This window comes from Anas platyrhynchos, chromosome 1 (assembly GCF_047663525.1).
Source record: "Anas platyrhynchos isolate ZD024472 breed Pekin duck chromosome 1, IASCAAS_PekinDuck_T2T, whole genome shotgun sequence".
Taxonomy (NCBI): Eukaryota; Metazoa; Chordata; class Aves; order Anseriformes; family Anatidae; genus Anas; species Anas platyrhynchos.
The window spans coordinates 47,253,666-47,271,127 of record NC_092587.1 but is presented as its reverse complement, the minus strand read 5'-3'; the positions used below and the strand labels follow the sequence as shown (position 1 = coordinate 47,271,127).

Below are 17,462 nucleotides of genomic sequence, written 5' to 3'. Positions count from 1 at the left end.
TAGAGATTTTTTATGTGTTCAAATATTTCTTTCCATCTGACCACTTCTTTGAGTCATAAAGTATCATTGTCCTCACATTATGGATACTTTAGATTAAGGAGCCTGTAAATGACTTATATTCCACCTACCTAAAGGACTACATTTCTCTTTTTGCAGTCCAGTCACTCTGCAGTGAGTTGAGTGGGGCTGGGAGGACTCTCGCATGCTAATAAGTGAAGAGGCTGCACTTCTACGTGCGATCTGTGTGAGAGCATGTGCTGAAAAGGAGATTCAGAAGAGTAAAGAACAGTTTCTCTTGACAGTCCAAAAGGAAAAAAAAAAAAAAAAAAAGGAGAAGCAGGAACGTGAATATTGCAATGTAGGAACAAGGTTAGGATGAAAGGATTGACTAAAGGAAGGGATGTTTCAAAGGATGTAAAGGCAAATCAACATCAGTTACAGAGTGAGCAGAAAGATCAGTTGACAAAGACTGATTCAGATGTAGAGGAGAGCTTCCCAAAGACAAAATACAGTTAGTCCCTGTCCACATTTTTATCCTACAAGGCCATGACCTCAGGGCAGTCAAAGTCAAGGACAGGACTGTTGTCTGTTCAGTTGGTCTGTGGGCCTAACCAAGCATGACTCCCTTGTTCCTATGCCAATACATTTTTTACTAATTTTCTGCATGAAATCCTAACCTGAGGCAGGGCATCCAGTCTGCTTCTCCTTCTGCAGCCACCACTGCCACATCTCATTCTCCTCCATTCTGTCTGTCCTTTTGGTCAGCTCATTTTCATCACAATTAAGCCTCTCCATGTCCCGATTAAGTTATTGTCAGTTACTTCAGGTATGTCCTAGTCTTCATTGAATCCTGATCTTCATAGATTTGCAACCCTGCTTTTAATATTTCTTTTGCTTCTATAGAAACAGTAAAGTTAATTAATGTCTTATTGGACTCCTTTTCGTACCATCAGTGAGTGGGAATTTCCACTCTTGCTGGCTAGTAGAGCAGAAAATAGCACTTTACAGCTAATATTAATTATTCATTTTTCTAAGAAGAGAGAAAGTACGTCCCTGGAGCAACCTGGACAGAAGTTCTTTCCTTCACATGACAGCATGAAAAAAAATAAACATTTTTCGTTGCTTCCTCTTTTAACAATCATTCCTTTACTGAGTCATACCTATAGTCCTCACATTTCAGTCAAGAGATAATTTTTGTACCAGAAGTGTCCAACAGCCAGAATGAGTCAAGTAAGTAGATTTTCCCATGCAGGCACCTACAACTCTTACTTTAATTCTGTCCCCAGACATCTCCAGCAGAACGTCTGCATTGGTGTAGTGAACAGTGAAGCAGGGGGGAAGCAGGCTGCGGCACTAGAAAAGATTTCTCTTATTACCCTGCACTAGGTATCCTGTGCTCATCCTTTTTTTCCCTGCCTTTCGGAAGCAATTGATCCGCCTGACCTGCCCAGAAATACAGCCTGACTAAAAAAGTTCCCCAGAGATGCTCACCCAGTCTCATTGGCACCTTCCTCTGGCCCATACTTACCTTGTGTGTCTGCAGCCTGGCAGATGAGTTGTTTCCCAGCCAAGAGCTGCTCTGAGCTGAAGGGCAGGGGTGTTGTACCTAGACAGGCCGTGTTGGAGTATGACCTGGAGTAACACTACACAGGGTAAATCACTCTTTTCCATGTGGATCTGGACCAGAGCTTTGGGTTGTGTCTCCTGCAACATGCTTTCCTTTTCCCCTGCTCCTGCAGTAGGCCCTGGCTCTCCTGGGAACATGGCTGTATGCAGTCGGACACTGACATATCCAAGGGAGGTGTATTTTTTGGTATGATACAAGGTACTCAGCATAGTCTGCTGGTGTAAATATATATTTTAACATTGCTTCCTCTCTGCTTGAAGTCAGTCATGTTTACCACGAGACTTACTTAGCAACCTTATCAGATCTCTAGTCAGTTATAGTTTTAACGCATTCATTTCAAAAAAAAAGATCTGCTTTTTTTAGAACAGTATTTTTTCTGGTCTACTGTCTTTGCTGTAATTCACTGAAGTAGGTTGGCGCAAAAGCAAAATGCAAGATGCGTTTTTGGAAATACATGTCTTTGATTCTTCAGACACAAGGAGTTCTAAATGCTTCATCATTTAGTTCCTTCAAATAATCTTTATTTGAAATAGCTTTAATAATGAATAAGTTGTAATTTTGTCAGGTTTGCTGTCAGGAGGTTTTCTATGCCAGGTATTCCCTGTAAGTCAGAATAACATGTGTTTCTACCCCAGACACTGAATGTGATCTTTGAAAAAATCCCGGAAAATGAGAGTGGAGATGCCTGTCAGACCATTCAAGTGAATGTGCTGGATTGTGACACCATAGGCCAAACCAAGGAGAAGAGCCTTCAGGCTTTCCTGAATAAGAATGGCTTTCTCTACGGTCTTCAGATGGATGAAATTGGTCTTGGTAAGTGTGTTACCATGTTATATTTTCAAAGGCTTCACTGACAGAGGGTGGGCAGAGAATGGATTGAGAGCAGCCCTGAGGAGAAGGACCTGGGGGTGTTGGTTGATGAGAGGCTCAACATGAGCTGGCAATGAGCATTTGCAGCCCAGAAAGCCAGCCGTACCCTGGGCTGCAGCAAAAGCAGTGAGGCCAGCATGGCGAGGGAGGTGATTGTCCGCCTCTGCTCTCCTCTTGTGAGACCCCACCTGGAGCCCTGCACTCAGCTCTGGGCCCCCAGCACAAGGACATGGAGCTGTTAGAGCGAGTCCAGAGGAGGGCCACGAGGCTGATCAGAGGGCTGGAGCACCTCTCCTGGGGGGACAGGCTGAGGGAGTTGGGGTTGTGGAGAAGGCTCCGGGGAGACCTGACAGCGGCCTGCCAGTGCCTAAAGGGGGCCTGCAGGAGAGCTGGGGAGGGAATCTGTGTCAGGGAGTGTGGTGATGGAACAAGGAGTAATGGCTTTAAACTACATCTGCTTTGCTTCTGCAAGGAGTTCAGCATGCAGTTATCAGCAAACACGTTACCTTGTGCATCTTTCTTCTATGTATGACCATAATGCCAGGGCACACTTGTGTGAACAAATAGCATCGTTAGGTGAAAGCACCTCTGAAAACGCTGTCTTGACCAACACAAAATGAAGGGCCAGTAGCTTCCAGGAAGCCATCCAGGCTGTCACCCCAGAAGAGGAATCTGTGTGTGGGATTGCAATACCACTCTTGTGTGAACTTGCACAGGGACAGAGAGAAAACAGAGCTCAGTTGGGAGCCACTGGTACTAAAATAATTAGGTGGTGTTTTACAAGCATCTGTACAGTGAGAATATGGTTGAGGTGTAATTTTTTTTGTTGCTGTTGTACTGCAGAACTTGTATCTGAGGAGCAGCAGAGAGAATTGTTAGACATTGATGGTACCTCAGAGGTGTTGGAAGATGGAATAAGGAAGCTAAATACCATCGGCCATTATGAGGTAAGCATGAAAACCATACCGATGAGTTGAGAAGCAGTTCCTTCCCAGCTCCTAAATGCTGACTGCACAGAAATAGCATGATTGATCAAAATCATGAAGATACAGCTGAGCATCATCAACAGAAGGAAACAAGTATGACACAACTTTCTTGCCAGTGAGTCACATTTTCTGTTACTCTTCAGAGAGTAACTTGATGCAGGGTTTCTTGCAGAGAAACTCTTACTTCAGGCAGTCATTCAGTTAACAGATCATCAGATTTCCAGTTATGGACACTACCTTAAGCCTCTTCTAGTCTTTGCTGCTGAGTTTTTGTCATGCCATGAAGAATTGTGCACCTTATCCTACCGTGTATTTTCTTCTCTGAACTTTTGTGAAAGATCATTAAGAGCCAAAATAAAACAATGACTAGGCTAAGTTTGATCTTCATTCTCTTGAAACATTCTGCATCACTCCTTCTCTTTTTGTCTCTTTCTGCTTCTCTCTACTGTCACCATTTATACTCTATTTTTGCCCATCCACTTCCAATTGCAAACCAGTCCTTTTCAAAGCTGCAATTCTCTCTCCATCATTGCAGCTCCATGCAGTGCCATATCTAGTGGCAGAGCCCTTTCAGGAATAGCACACTGCAAAATCATAGCAAGCGTTGCCTGTGTAAGGAATTTCCACTGAAGCTAGCCAAAATAGAGGGCAAGAAGCTGGGATAAGATGTACAGGAGACAACTGGCCTCAGGTGATATGGTAGCTCACATTTTGATGCTTACAGATAGATGCTGGAAATGGAGTTAGTGTGCTGAGCGCTTTTAGTGAGCTTTCTTCATGCTTTCATGCACGTTGAAGTTGAAAGTCTGGCTCTTGGCACAAACTCAATTTTTATTTATTTGAAAGTTTTGCTGCTAAGTGTAGATCTGTGTCCTGCAATGTAGCATGGTGCTGAGAAGCCCTGATTGAGCTGCTGCCTGCATGAGCAAGTAGAGCACCATCCACAGACAGGAGCAAGGACTCCTAGCAGGACTGTGGCAGCCTGAGAGCACAAGGCTGCTCAGGGATGAAGCAAGCCCCTTTGGAGCCACTTTACAGATTTCTGTGGGAGGTTGTTGCCCTCCTTACATTGTAGGGAGGCAGAGGTGAACCCAGATGTCCCCAGTCCCAGTCCAGTGTTCTAAATACAGTCTCCTCTGTGCCTCTCTTGAATCATATCTGTATAGCGTGGAACTTCCCTCCACTCAGTAAAGATTTTGTACAAATTAGGACATTGCAGTGTTGCAATCAGTGTCTGTGCAGCAAAGGTCATCATAGATTTGAATCTGATTAGGTACCCGAACTTCTGTCTAATGTGATGGTACCAACACTGCCAGCCCTGTTACAGGACAGGTGCTCCTTAACTCCCCGTGGCAGCTCTCTGCACTTCTGAGCTCGTGGCGCGCTAAGGCTTGTGGCTGCCACACCTCGTGGCAGATGAGTCTGCTCCACTTGGTCACCGCCATCCCTGGGTATCTTTGTCCCAGACCTTGTTTTCATCTGTGGTTTCTGCAGGCAGATGCAAGCTAGATAGGAGGTTCGGTTGTTTTTGCAAAGCTGTAACTATACTAATTATAGCTTAGCAGCTGCCTTATGGAAAGCGTGCTGGGTATCTGGTAGATATTTTAGTCCTTTTTTTTTGACCTTGACAAAGCTGTAGATTTTAGGCAGAAGCTCAGAGGCATTTTAGGCAGCGGCTTGGTGGCAGGTATCAGCAATTAGCATATCCAGTTTATTTTCTTGTATGCATTGTAATGCAAAAAGGAATGTAAAGCTGTCTAGTTATCAAGCAGAGCAAGAAAAGGAAACCTGCGTACACAGTGTGAGCTTAGTAACATTGCCTGAGGATCTCCAGCTTACATTTCGACAGGACCTAGAGTTTTGTGGCAAACCTGATTTTTTCTTTTTGCTTGCCTGCCTTAAGCACTCAAAACTAACCAAGTATCTGGAACTGGGAAGTACTATCATGTCTTTTTAAGATAGTCAAGCATGAGGGCTGCGTTGTAAAGGTGCCAGGCTCATCGACTACTCTTGAAAAAACAGACTTAATTCCTACAGTAATTCTAAAGATGTACAAATAGGGGATGTTTGCTTTTTGTGTGTTGTTTCTGAAGGGAGAGAAATCACTACACCCTTCTTAAGACCTTCATGTGTCTCTTTATGCTCCTTTTGCTCTAAGTCTGTGCTCTTAATAGGGATATCGTTATGATTATTTATGAGGTCTGCACCATTGTTTACTTGAGAGTAACCACAAGTCTCAACAAAAAAGCCAACGACAACAAAAAAGCAATCTTATTTCCCATGTAAGAAGTGAGCTAGAGACCCACTTTTAGATCCGCTGTCCAGTCACAGATCTCAATTCCCAAGCTTCACACACTAGGAACAGACAGATCCTGTTCACCTGTCTTCAGGGAGGAGCAGGAGGACTCTTAGTCTCTCTGAGTGCTTGTGTCACACCACGAGATAGCCTTAGAACATATCCGCACTTGCTGCTGGGTTTTAAAGTGCTCTGTGCTATCTGGAAGAGCTCTGAGACTCGGTGTGATAAATGGAAACCCTGCAAAATATAAGGCTTATAAAATACATGGGATTTACTTTCCAAGAGCAGATTTCTTTGGCACAAAGACACAGCGTTTGATAGAGTATCTTAGTGTTTAAACTGGTTTCTAACACTGGGCTGGCTGCCAAGGTTTAAAAAATACTTAAATTATTTTGGCAGACATCCCTTCCTAGAACTGGCCAGTTGTTTTTGTAATTATAGAGGGAAGTATACTAGCACTTGGCAAAACCCAATGTGTGACGGCAGAGCAGTGGTGTAGCTCTCAGCAGGAGCTGTTTTGGACTTTCCTTTGACAATAAAAGCATGACTTGCCTCTTTCTTTCAAAGATAATGGTTTCTATCCTGGCAGCACTATAAATTCAGGCAAGGAGGGGGAAGATTTTTCCTAGAAATCACAAGGTAACTAGGTATGGATTTTGACCTTACAGTCCATGGGTCATAAATATTTTGGTCACTTTGGGAACTGAGGTTTGAAAATAGCTCTTAGGGGAAGTGGGTTAGACCCTAACCATGACCTATTTCAGCAAGATATCTTCGGTTTTGCTTTCAGATTTCAAATGGAGCAACCATAAAAGTCTTTAAAAAGAAGACAAACACTCGACCAGGTAACAAAGAAACTGCGCTCTATTTAATCTTGTGTGGAGAGTGGGCTGGGGATGCAGAGAAGTGAGCTGTGGCCAGTTGTATCTTGGGCAACAGGAGGGCAGCAAAATTGGCACTTCAGTATAACAGAGCCGAATGGAGAGCCACCTTACCCTGGCTCTGCGCCTCTGGCAGGCACAGCAGGCCTAGGAGGGAAGAAGGTGAAGGAAAGGACAGGAGGACTTGCAGCCCTCGGCTACTGAGTGATTCAAGGTGCAAACTCGCAGGCAGGAAAAGAGGGCAGGGAAGATGACAGAAAGTGCTGACTGATAAGATCGGCACAGGAAACGTGCCCTGCTCCAGCACCCTTGCTGTGCATCAGCCCCAGGGGAGAAGCAGCTCCCGGCGTGCGATTCACCTCGCCGTCAGAGCAGACATCTGCAGCCAGGAGAGATGTGGCCCCGGGGCACGAGTCACGGGTGGCACTGCCCTCGCCCGCGGCAAGAGCAGGGCTGTCTGTTCCCAGCCAGCTCTCAAGCCTGACCTCTGCCCGCCTGCAGAGTGCCCTTAACAGACCCAAAGCAGGCGGCCATCCCCTCTGCTGCCCATTGTCCTCCCCTCGGAGGAGCTGTGGTTTGCACCCGCCTCACCCGGCAGCAGATGATGACCATCAGCCATCCAGGTTGGCACACGGGGAGGGAAGCTGGGGCCTCTGCATTTCTGAGGCTTTCCCCCAAACCACGGGCAAGAAAGTGTGACACCAAGGCTGCTCGCTCAGCATCCTGACGCGCGCCGTGGTGCACAGCACGGTTCGCAGGCTCGTGGCTGTGTGTGTTGCTAATGCCTGTTTGCTTCCTGCTGTTTAGGTGTGGACTACTCCGACGAACACTGTCATCTGGTGAGTTCAGTCCGCACACTGTTGCGCGGTAGATTTAATGCTGGCCTGTATTTGTGTCTGTGTCACCTCTAATCTCTTCGCTGACAGATTTTACCAGACTCTGAAGCCAACAAAGACGTGAAAGGAGCGGGCCACAAAGGAAAGCAGAAATTCAAAGTGAAAGAAATGTATCTGACAAAGCTCCTGTCGACCAAGGTGAGCTGTGAAGGTCTTTTCTGCAGGGAGGGCTGGTGTCAGGCTTGGCTAATTTGGCACAATGGAAACAGAATTTTAAGCAGAAATTATGCAAGCTTTCTGTATGTACATCAAACGTTAAATAAAAAACTTATGAAAGTCACCCTGCTGACTACAATTTATAACCATTTGCAAAGATGACCACGTTTCAGGTTTTCTAATGCTCAAGGTTTACAATACTCCATTATTCAGTCTCCATCTCCCCAGTAAGCACAACTTTTTTTTTTTTTTAAGGTTAAATAAAAAATGTAGTTATTGGGGTTATAGAAATGAGTTTTGCCACTGGGCTCCACAGAGGAAAAACAGTCCCTTCTGTAGGAACAGCTCTCAGTCAACATTTTCCTTTTTTCCTTGCTTTCTGGTGGAGTTTTCCCAGCTTAAAGGGAAAGCTCCCAAGGCCTGAGTTTCAGCAAATACTGCCCATGAAATCAAATAATCTTTTAGGGTCTCAAATGATATCTCCAAATAACAATGAATTTTAAAAACAAGGCCCTTAGCATTTGTAATACAGTTAGCTAATTTATACAGTACCCATTACTTTGGAATAAGCCGTGCTCGCTCCCTCCAGTAATGTCATCTGGTTTCTGACTGACTCAGATGGGATATAAAACTCTTTGCAGCAGCGTATTACTTACAGTATTAATCAGTGCACAACACTGAGAGCTGTGCAATGCAAGACGCCTGAAGGGATGATGATTATGACCTTCTTGCATTTAAAAATCTATCAGTCATTATTTAATGAGATTGTTGATAGCTTCTGAAGTAATTTGGGACACTACTCAAAGTGAGAGTGAAGACTGGTCACTTCTCATTAGCCATGGAAACTACCATAAGCCCTCAGGAATTGCCGGGGAAAAACCATTAAAATCTTACAGTGGAAGTCTGAAGTACCGAAGAAAAGATCAGCCTCTTAGGAAGCAGTCCTTCAGAGGGCTTTAAATGAATCATCTTTCTCCAAAGTAAGAGAGTGCTCTGAACAACAGCGCTGTGAAATTCTGCCTGTGATGAGCCGGGCACTGAAGGAAATGGCATTAAATCTCTTTGCCTCTTCCTATCACATAGACATGCACACAGACACAATGAAACAGACAGTAACACATCAAGGCCGTGCGATACACTTAAATCCATCTCATTAAATCCTTCTTCAGTGTCTGGAGAGCTGATGTCTTCCATTCGGGAAACTTAGCAACTGATTCCCTTCACATACAATTTGTCACAACGTTTCTCACAATTCTCTGGTCAGCATCATGGAAGTGATATGTGAAAGCAGCTCGTTATGGTGTGTTTGCAGTTTCAATTTTGTTACCGACTGTCGTGTTTCCAGTAGCCTGTGGCCTAGATTTTTGCCACAAGCATATTGCAGTTTGTGTGTGTGGTTCCCCGGAGCAGATTCGGCTCTCCGAGACAAAAAATACTGTTCTTTTCTTGTGTGACAGTGGCATTGCTCATTTTCTTTACTTTTCAGGTTGCCATTCATTCAGTTGTCGAAAATCTCTTCAGAAGCATTTGGAGTTTACCCAACAATAAAGCACCTGTTGCCATCAAGTACTTTTTTGACTTTCTGGATGCCCAGGCTGAGAGCAAAAAAATCACTGACCCCGATGTGGTTCACATCTGGAAAACCAACAGGTACATCCGTGTGATGAGCACGGGAGTGCACGCAGTCTGCAAAAGTGTAGTTGCAGAGATGGAGCAGGTCGCCTGTGATCAGAAGAATCAGATTTTGTTATGTCAGGGTGAAGGTGTGGTTTGGCCCTGTGGGCCCCCCACAATTTTAGTAGATCGATTAGGTACTGATAAAAACCACTCCAGGACTTTAGAGTCTGCACATTGACTTCAGGTTCAGAAAGAAGTGCCTGCAGGTTGAGGGCGCTGTTTGAAGATGGAGGGGTGAGCGACTGATGTGTGCGCTCCGTAGCCTTTGTTCCGTGACCTCTCTTCTAACATGAATAAGCAGCACAAAATGTGCTTCTTTTCATGAGCACAGTGCAATTAAACTGCTATTCTAAAGCAGTTGTGCAGCCTCAGCAGTTAATTTTAAAGATGTTTGTTCTTTCCCTGTCTAGTCTTCCTCTGCGCTTCTGGGTGAACATCCTGAAGAATCCCCAGTTTGTCTTTGATATTAAGAAGACTTCACATATAGATGGCTGCCTGTCTGTAATCGCACAAGCTTTCATGGATGCCTTTTCTCTAGCAGAACAGACAATGGGGAAGGTAATGCTGCACTTCATGTCTTTTGCTAACTTCTCAAACAATCACTTTTTCAACTGATTTGGGGGATGGAGCCCTGCATCTGCTGAAGCTGAGGACAAAACTGACAGTGGCTTCATTAAGTTGGGCTTCCATTCCTTGTTGCTCTGTCTCACAAGACTTTAAAAAGTCTGTTGGAGTAGACAGGCACACCTACTAAAATGCTGTATTTATAATTAACTACTGCTTGTCTTCTCTGCAGTTAGTTTCTGTGCAGTGGATAGAATATGTGGAAGAAGGTGCAAACTGTAAAATTTTAATCAAGTTTTTAACAGTTTTCAAGCAGAGGTCTTAACAGTATTATCATTATTTAATAAGTAGTCCAGACTTTGCCTGCCAGACACAGATGTGCAGAAGACAAAAGTAGTAAGCTACTGGGATCTGTATGAATTCTTGAAAGAGCTCTAAGTTTTAAAAAATTCCTTTAATCTATATTAGCTACACCCTTTTTATATCCAAAATTATTTGCCGGAGGAACAGGTACAGAAATCTTAAATTCAGAAGTTCTTTAGTACAATATCCAGAACCCTGGGGATCAGAAATAATTAATTTTTCCTGAGGATATACTCATTTTCCTTGGACCAGAGCAGGCAGTATGTGTTCAGGCTCATGGTACCAAGAAAAAAAAGGCTAGAGATTTTTCGGTCTAAAATTTTATATAGAAAAATGGAGTAATATCCTATGTGGTCTGAAGCAACTGCTCTTCTGCTAAAGGTAAATAACAAATAATGTGCTTGTTTATCTTGCTTCAAGAGTGAAGTGTCATGAATTAAAACTAATCACATCAGTTGTTTGATGAAAACCTGCAAATGAGCATGGTCTGTTAAGCTTCTGCACTTGTGAAGTAGACACGGATGTGTCAACCTGGATTGTGAAGTACTATTGGTACAGCAGCTCCCCTTAGCCACTGGGAAAAGGAAGGGGTGCTGAAACGTGATGCTTTGTAACATAGTTCCCGTCCTGTTAGATGTTAGTGAAATGTATTTACTGCCATGATTTTTAGCCCTTCATCTTAAAACATTCTTTAGCTGCTTAGAAAACAAAGATACAGATACTTTGAACCCTTTATCACATAGTGGAAACAGGAGTGACAACGTATCACATGCTCATGTAATTTATTCCCCAGAATTTAAAACTAAAAGCAGTCACAGGAAACTACCGGCCCCCACTTTTACATTTTGAAAACATGGTTTCCAGGTGGGGCTTTAGCTCCTGCCACAAACAGCAGCATTTTTTTTCCTCAGCAGCCAAAAGCTGCCTGGTCAGTCAGTACTGAACTGGGTTGCTGAAGCCCTGGGGGAAAAAAAAATCCCTTTGGCTGTGTATGCCTGGCAGTCAGCCCCCCACACTGCTAAAGCCCTGGGAGGGGGGAATAGTAGGGACCAAAGTGTTTTAGGGGAACCTCTGCCAGCACAGTGTCTTGCAGGGCTCTCCGCTATGTGACCCTAGGGGAACTTTCCCCAGCTCTGCTGTATCCTGTATGTAAATAGCTCAAGCCCTTTGCTTCAGCTTTCACAGTCTTTCAGGTCCAGAGAGGGGTGGGGAGGAAGCTAGAAAGAGAAGTTTGTCTAAGGGACAGATCTTCAGCACTCCCGATGCCACTGGAAATAATCACATGGCAACTGTCATGAAGCACAGTGCGCTGTTACTGAAGGCTGTTCGTCTTTCTCTCATAACCTTGATTCCTTGCCTGTAACCACTGCAAAGAGAAATGAGTCACACAGAGACACAATTAGACGCAATTAACTATAAGCAGGTGGAACCTCAGGAAATCTGTGCTGCGAAAATTGACAAGGCTTCAAATATTTTCTTTTAAGGAAGCACCAACAAATAAACTCCTCTACGCTAAGGACATTCCGCTCTACAAGAAGGAGGTGAAAGCGTACTACAAAGCCATCAGGGATCTGCCCCAGCTGACCACTTCAGAGGTTGACGAATTTCTAACTCAGGAATCTAAGGTGTGGTCGAAAAGTGGGAACTTCATTTGCCTTCCCATTACTTTTTTTAAAAAAGGAGAACCATCTGACCAGAGCTGTTTTCTGTTTTAGAAACATGAAAATGAATTTAATGAGGAAGTGGCCTTGATTGAAATCTACAAATACATAGTGAAGTATTATGATGAGGTAAGCACATCTGCAGTTCCTGCTGCTTCCCCCCCGACAGCCACTTGCCATCGCAGGATGAAAGCCGGCTTGGCAGACGGACCGGGGGCTGTGCTGTGACTTCCTGGGTGCCCACTCCAGAGGCAGCCGGCAGTGCTGTGCCAAGGCTGCGCCGCCCCCGAGCTGCGTAGGGCCGAGCAGCGCAGCCACGGGGCTGCCCGAGTCCCCACCCCGACAGGGCTCACAGGCCGAGGGTGCGTGATGTGCCCTCGCTGTTGCCACTGGCATTTGCACAGGCGATAGAAATGAAACTCCCTGCAGTTTTGGGGAAGTTCCTGTGTAGTCAACACATCTCAGGTTGCAGTGTATCTGTTAATGCCTGTCACAACTCCTGCGCTTGCCCTCTTTTTCCCTGGAGATTCAGAAAACTGATTAGACCGTAGCACCAGGGATCTCGATGTAACAGTCAGCACAAACCCCTCAGCAGGGCACAAGTGGCCTTGCAGTAAGACAAGTGCTCTTTTCCCATCGCGGCTCTCTCATCCTCTGCTCCAGTACTTCCCCTTAACGAAAAGAAGCTCTAGCGTCCAGTCCCCGCGATTGCCAACAGAAGAGGCCTTCTCTCACCTGGATGCAGTTAGTCACAGGCTGCCTCTAAGCTGCTTTGTGAGACAATCCCTGCCCTCAGCTTTACCCTGGCGGATTCTGCACGCCGTGATGCTCAGCAGCCTTAACAGCGGCTGCGTGTGCCCGCGGGGATGCAGATGAGAGCCGGCCGCGTGTGCAGCCTGGGGGCCTGGTTACGGCTTGCAGCAGGCTGGCTGGGTCTCCCAGCAACGGGACCTTCTTCTCTTTCATCCCCGACAGCACAGCGTCAGCGCTCGCTATAATCAGCCAGCTCTCAGTCACCTGTTAGCTGGCTTGATGCTTCTGATCTCTAACATCTTGAACTACACGGCTCCAGCATCAAATCTTTGCCTCTTAAAAGAATTTTAGAGTAATACTTGGAGAAGGACTGCGATTCATTAAGCTCATTAAAATTGTTGACACAGAAGAGCTCAGCAGCCATTCTAATCCTAATGCCCCTTTTTGCTTTTTTGAAGGTAGCACCAGCTACGCTTGTCCCATCCTTAGAAAGACATCCCTGCCTCCCTCCCTCCCCCTGTTCTTCCCTGCTCTGGTATTTGATGAGGAGCAGCTAAACCTCACTCGCTTTTTGCCGAGACCTCAGTCCCTTTGTAGAGCTGCCAGCAAAGAGTTCTCAGACACCAGTCGTGCTCCTTCCCATCACCTGGTCCACTGCCAAGTGGGTCGGCTGGAGGAGGAGAAGCGGTTCATTGCCCTGGGTTGGAGGGCAGATGAAGAGAAGTAAGAGATCAATTGCAAAGCTGCTCCGGGGTGAAACTGGAGCAGTGGCCTTGCCTCACACTTTAATAGCTGAACATGTGTGGGGCTTGTTTTGGTTTCAGCTTGGCTCTGTCATTCTTCCCTCTGTGGAAGTGTTGCAAATCCTGTAATCATAATGACTTGAAAGGGAAACTACCAAAATAAAGTGTTAAAGTCAGAAGAGAATGTTTACATACAGGCGGGCATTCAGATGGATTTTTCTGCCAGTAGTCACTGGAATGCAGAAAAGCGGGCTTTAAAGAACTGCAAATCAAATAAGCACTAAGAAAATTATTCTCTTTTTTTGCTAATTGTTAACAGATTGTCAGCAAACTCGAGCGAGAACGGGGGTTTGAAGAAGTCCAGAAACAGCTCCAGCAAGTAAAAGCCTTATTTGATGAGAAGAAAAAATGCAAATGGATTTGAGCAGAGCACTGACTCACAGCCTCGCTGTGGGGAATTTTAAATAAGCGCTACTGCTCCCAGAACAGCTTTGACTGACTTTATGTACAGGGTTTGAAACATTTGGACACTCTTCTCCACTCGGACCATTCCAAGTACAATCCAAGTTTGGGAATGACGTGTGTGCAGGGGTAGGTACTCCAGTGTGAGTGTGAGAAAGCAAAAGTGAGGCTGGCACCGCGGGGCCGGCACTGTCAGGTACCTGAGTGTGTACCTTTTTGTTCAAAGATACTGCCTCAGTAAGCATTCTGCTTACTTAACAAGTTTGTAGGGGGTGCAAATGCACACTGCAAGGTCAGAGTCGCCCGTGTTAAGTTGCTTAGCTCTGTTTTTAAGACAGAAAGCTGATGTTTTGCCACATCCTTTCAGCAGCCCTGGCTGTGAGGATGAGCTCCGATGTCAGAATACAGGTCAGCTGCAGTTTCCTTCCTTCCAGACAAATGTAGGCTGGCTCCTGTTTGAATAAAAAACAGCACCCAGGTGACACTTAGGACAAGCTCGCTTAGCAGAAGAAGTGAGCCTGAGGTCTGAAGTGCAAATGGCACGTGGCGGGACTTCTTTCTCTGAGCTTAAAAATCGCGAGGTGAAGCCAACCACTGAGCAGGGGCGAGGCTTTTGGAGACAGGAGCCAGACTGGCACCAGCCCCTGTTTGCAGTTACCTTTCTACCCTTACAAAAGCTGTGAAACTCCTGAGCAGCTTCACAGGTGAAACCCCCGTGCGGCTGCACAGCGTCAGACCAGGCCGTGAGGACGGCGGCACAGACCCGTATTCGGGTGCATGAGGCACAGCCCCACGCACCCGTCCTGCCGTCCGTGTGCGAGGGGCTTGCAAGCCGAATGCCAGCAGTTCAGTTTAGTTTAGTTTGATTTTCCAGATTGTCCAAACAAAAGCTTTGTCAAAAGAAGGTTAGGTTAACAACGTGTAAGAGCAGGAGGCCTCTGGTAACCCCTGGTCGATGTGCACATGGTATAGCCAGGGTCTGGGGGCAGGAGGGGAACAGCCCGCCTTAGTCCTGCCGGGGCTGTTTTCTGAGGCTTGGCTATTTTCAGAGCCTGGGGGGAAGGGGAGGATTGCATTTGTGGCTGAAGTCAGCCCAGCTGAAATGCAGGAGTGCAGCCATGCTGCTGCTGGTGCAGTGGCCGCGGTGCCAAGCTACAGAGGAACAGCGGCAGCGCTGGCTCTGCTGCTGCGCCAGCACGGCCCCCCCCCACCACAAACCCACGTTTGGTCACCACAGGCTCTGCTGCGACTGCCGTGGTGGCACGCACTAAGGCTGCAGACACCCTTAGACTTGAGCCAGGGCTCTGGCAAGAGGCATCTCGCACACACCAGCCACCACCATAGGAGGCGGTGAGCTCTCGCCTCGTGTTCCCAGAGGGCCGCACCTGGGCAGCGCCAGGGGCACCCCTCAGAGGTGCAGGTGGCTCACGCTTAGGGCAGGCAGCGTGTGCTGGGGCTGGGCCGAGACAGCGATGCCTGAGCACGGCCCCCATTTATTTCTGTGAGCCGTGGCCTTGGAGGAGCCCGGAGGCTGCAGCACAACACGGGGGACGGCTGGGTTTGTTGCACGCGCTGCCAGACGCTGGTACCAGGCCCAAGGCCGGTGCCAGGGAATGCTAACCAGGGTTTGGCAGCAGCGAGGCCGCCTGCTAACACGGGAAACGAAACAAAACAAAGCAACACGTTGCCTACTGGTCTGCCCCCTCCCTACCATGTGATTGCACAACTTGTACCTCTTACATATCAGAGAGGGGAGCCACCAGTCCATACTGTGATGGCTTTTTAAAATTCAAGTCTTTTACTTGCTATTAAGTTTACACTTTATACTTGATGGAATGTATGGCTTTGTTCAGGAAGCTGCACTACAGTGTTGCAGTACTTTCAGCAGTTCTCTACCTGGCACAATATACATGTAGTATGATATAAATTTAGTTTTAATGGGGAAAAAACAAACAAACAAACAACCCTAACCTATCTTGCTCTCTGTCCTAAAGGAGCAGACCATGGCTTGAGCAGCACTTAAGCTTAGATTACCTGTACTTAAGGGCTTTGATTTTTAACATTCTTAACCTAAACTTTTAAAGCAGCATCAAACAAACAAAAAAAGCACAGTAATTAACGCAGAAGGACAGGCATAAGCAATTTACTCTTTCTGGTTAGACAGATGTCTCAGAAGTTCAGTTCCAATTCAAGTGTTTGCTGGAAGTGCATTTGAAGGAAATGTGGTCGTTTTGTTCAACAGTAATCTTCTGTACAGGCAGAAAAACAACCCAAATTTCTGCTTGAAAAGCTGTAAAATATAATCTGTTTGCGTGGGTCTGAACCTGTGAACCTCACTCTATGTGTTTTTATGATGAGAAAACAAAAATCAGTCCTATTCTGTATTTGTACTACTGCTTGTTTGCTACAATAGCGTTGATGATTTCTAGAGATTATGTGTTAAAGCAGGCCCTGTAGCCTTAGCCTACAGCCTGGAATAGGATTATTGCCTTTTATTCAAGCCTCCTAAACAGCTTCACTCTGTTCGTAACCCATTTGAAGTCATGCTGGGACTTTGTAACCCGTAAGGTGGATCTCACAAAGTGATGTGAAGTATAATTAAGTGATTGTAGCTCTTTTGGTAGGTTTGGGTCAGCACACAAAACATTGGCACACCTTCCACATTCACAATTTGCTGTTACTTTGTTACACAGACAAAACAACCAACCTGTGACTAAAGCTACCTAATGGCAACCCAACAATTCTAATCGCATTCTCTGAAATGAAAGCAAACTTCTTTAACTTATTTTCACATGTTTACAGGCAAACTGCTATTGCAAACAGCATATTTTCTAACACTAGCTTACAGAGCATTATTTTGCAGTCATTTAGTTTGAAGTCAAATGCTACTAATGTGTAAAGTAATTCCTGTTGTACAGAAGTTAACCTGTTGTTTAAAATGAATGGTTTAAAAAAAAAAAAAGTGCAAATGACAAATACATGTTGGTGTTTGTATGGGTTTATCTAGAATAAAATGCCTTTGAAGGTTACTTTGATTAGTTTGTGTATTTAAATATGGTTAAGAGAACAAAGAGCTTGTAGCCACGCTGTGGTTGTACAAGACACGGGCTGGCGTCACCTGGGAGGCACCACTGATTCCAGCCCCTCAGGGGCTCCGAGGCACAGCCCCGTGTTTTACGGCCACCACAGTGCCCCTGAAGTTGGGCGGTAGGAAGAGAAAAGGCCTGATGCAGCATCAGGTGATGCTGTGGGTGGGGAGTCACTGGCCTGAAACAGAGCAGCAGCCTCCCTGCGGGGGGCTTGGGGTGGGAGGCACGTGGAGGGGGATTCCCTGCAGCCTCCCAGCCCCGGGGAAGCATCAGCAGGCTGAAGATGCAGTGCATGGCTTCATTTGCTTCAAGGCTCTGAGGATGATAATGGTGTTTTTTTTTTAAGTTAAAAAACTAAAAATGAGGATAACCTGGTACCTGTTATTTCAGGAGAGGAATTAACTCTTAGGAACAGAGCCTGAGACCAACTGGGAA

The 17,462-nt window shown here is 45.8% G+C and overlaps 1 protein-coding gene across 1 annotated transcript in view; it reads left to right on the top strand.

The window, feature by feature from the left end:
• Positions 1-16,967, top strand: part of PLXNC1 (plexin C1) — a 69,807-nt gene extending 52,840 nt beyond the window's left edge. Inside the window, exons 22-31 of the mRNA XM_027452022.3 lie at positions 2,263-2,440; positions 3,341-3,444; positions 6,573-6,627; positions 7,471-7,502; positions 7,590-7,697; positions 9,202-9,365; positions 9,803-9,950; positions 11,804-11,944; positions 12,035-12,109; positions 13,796-16,967. Coding sequence (XP_027307823.1) covers positions 2,263-2,440; positions 3,341-3,444; positions 6,573-6,627; positions 7,471-7,502; positions 7,590-7,697; positions 9,202-9,365; positions 9,803-9,950; positions 11,804-11,944; positions 12,035-12,109; positions 13,796-13,900 — 1,110 coding nt within the window. The 3' untranslated portion in view covers positions 13,901-16,967. The remainder of the gene's footprint in view (positions 1-2,262; positions 2,441-3,340; positions 3,445-6,572; positions 6,628-7,470; positions 7,503-7,589; positions 7,698-9,201; positions 9,366-9,802; positions 9,951-11,803; positions 11,945-12,034; positions 12,110-13,795) is intronic.
• The last annotated feature ends 495 nt before the right edge of the window (positions 16,968-17,462 follow it).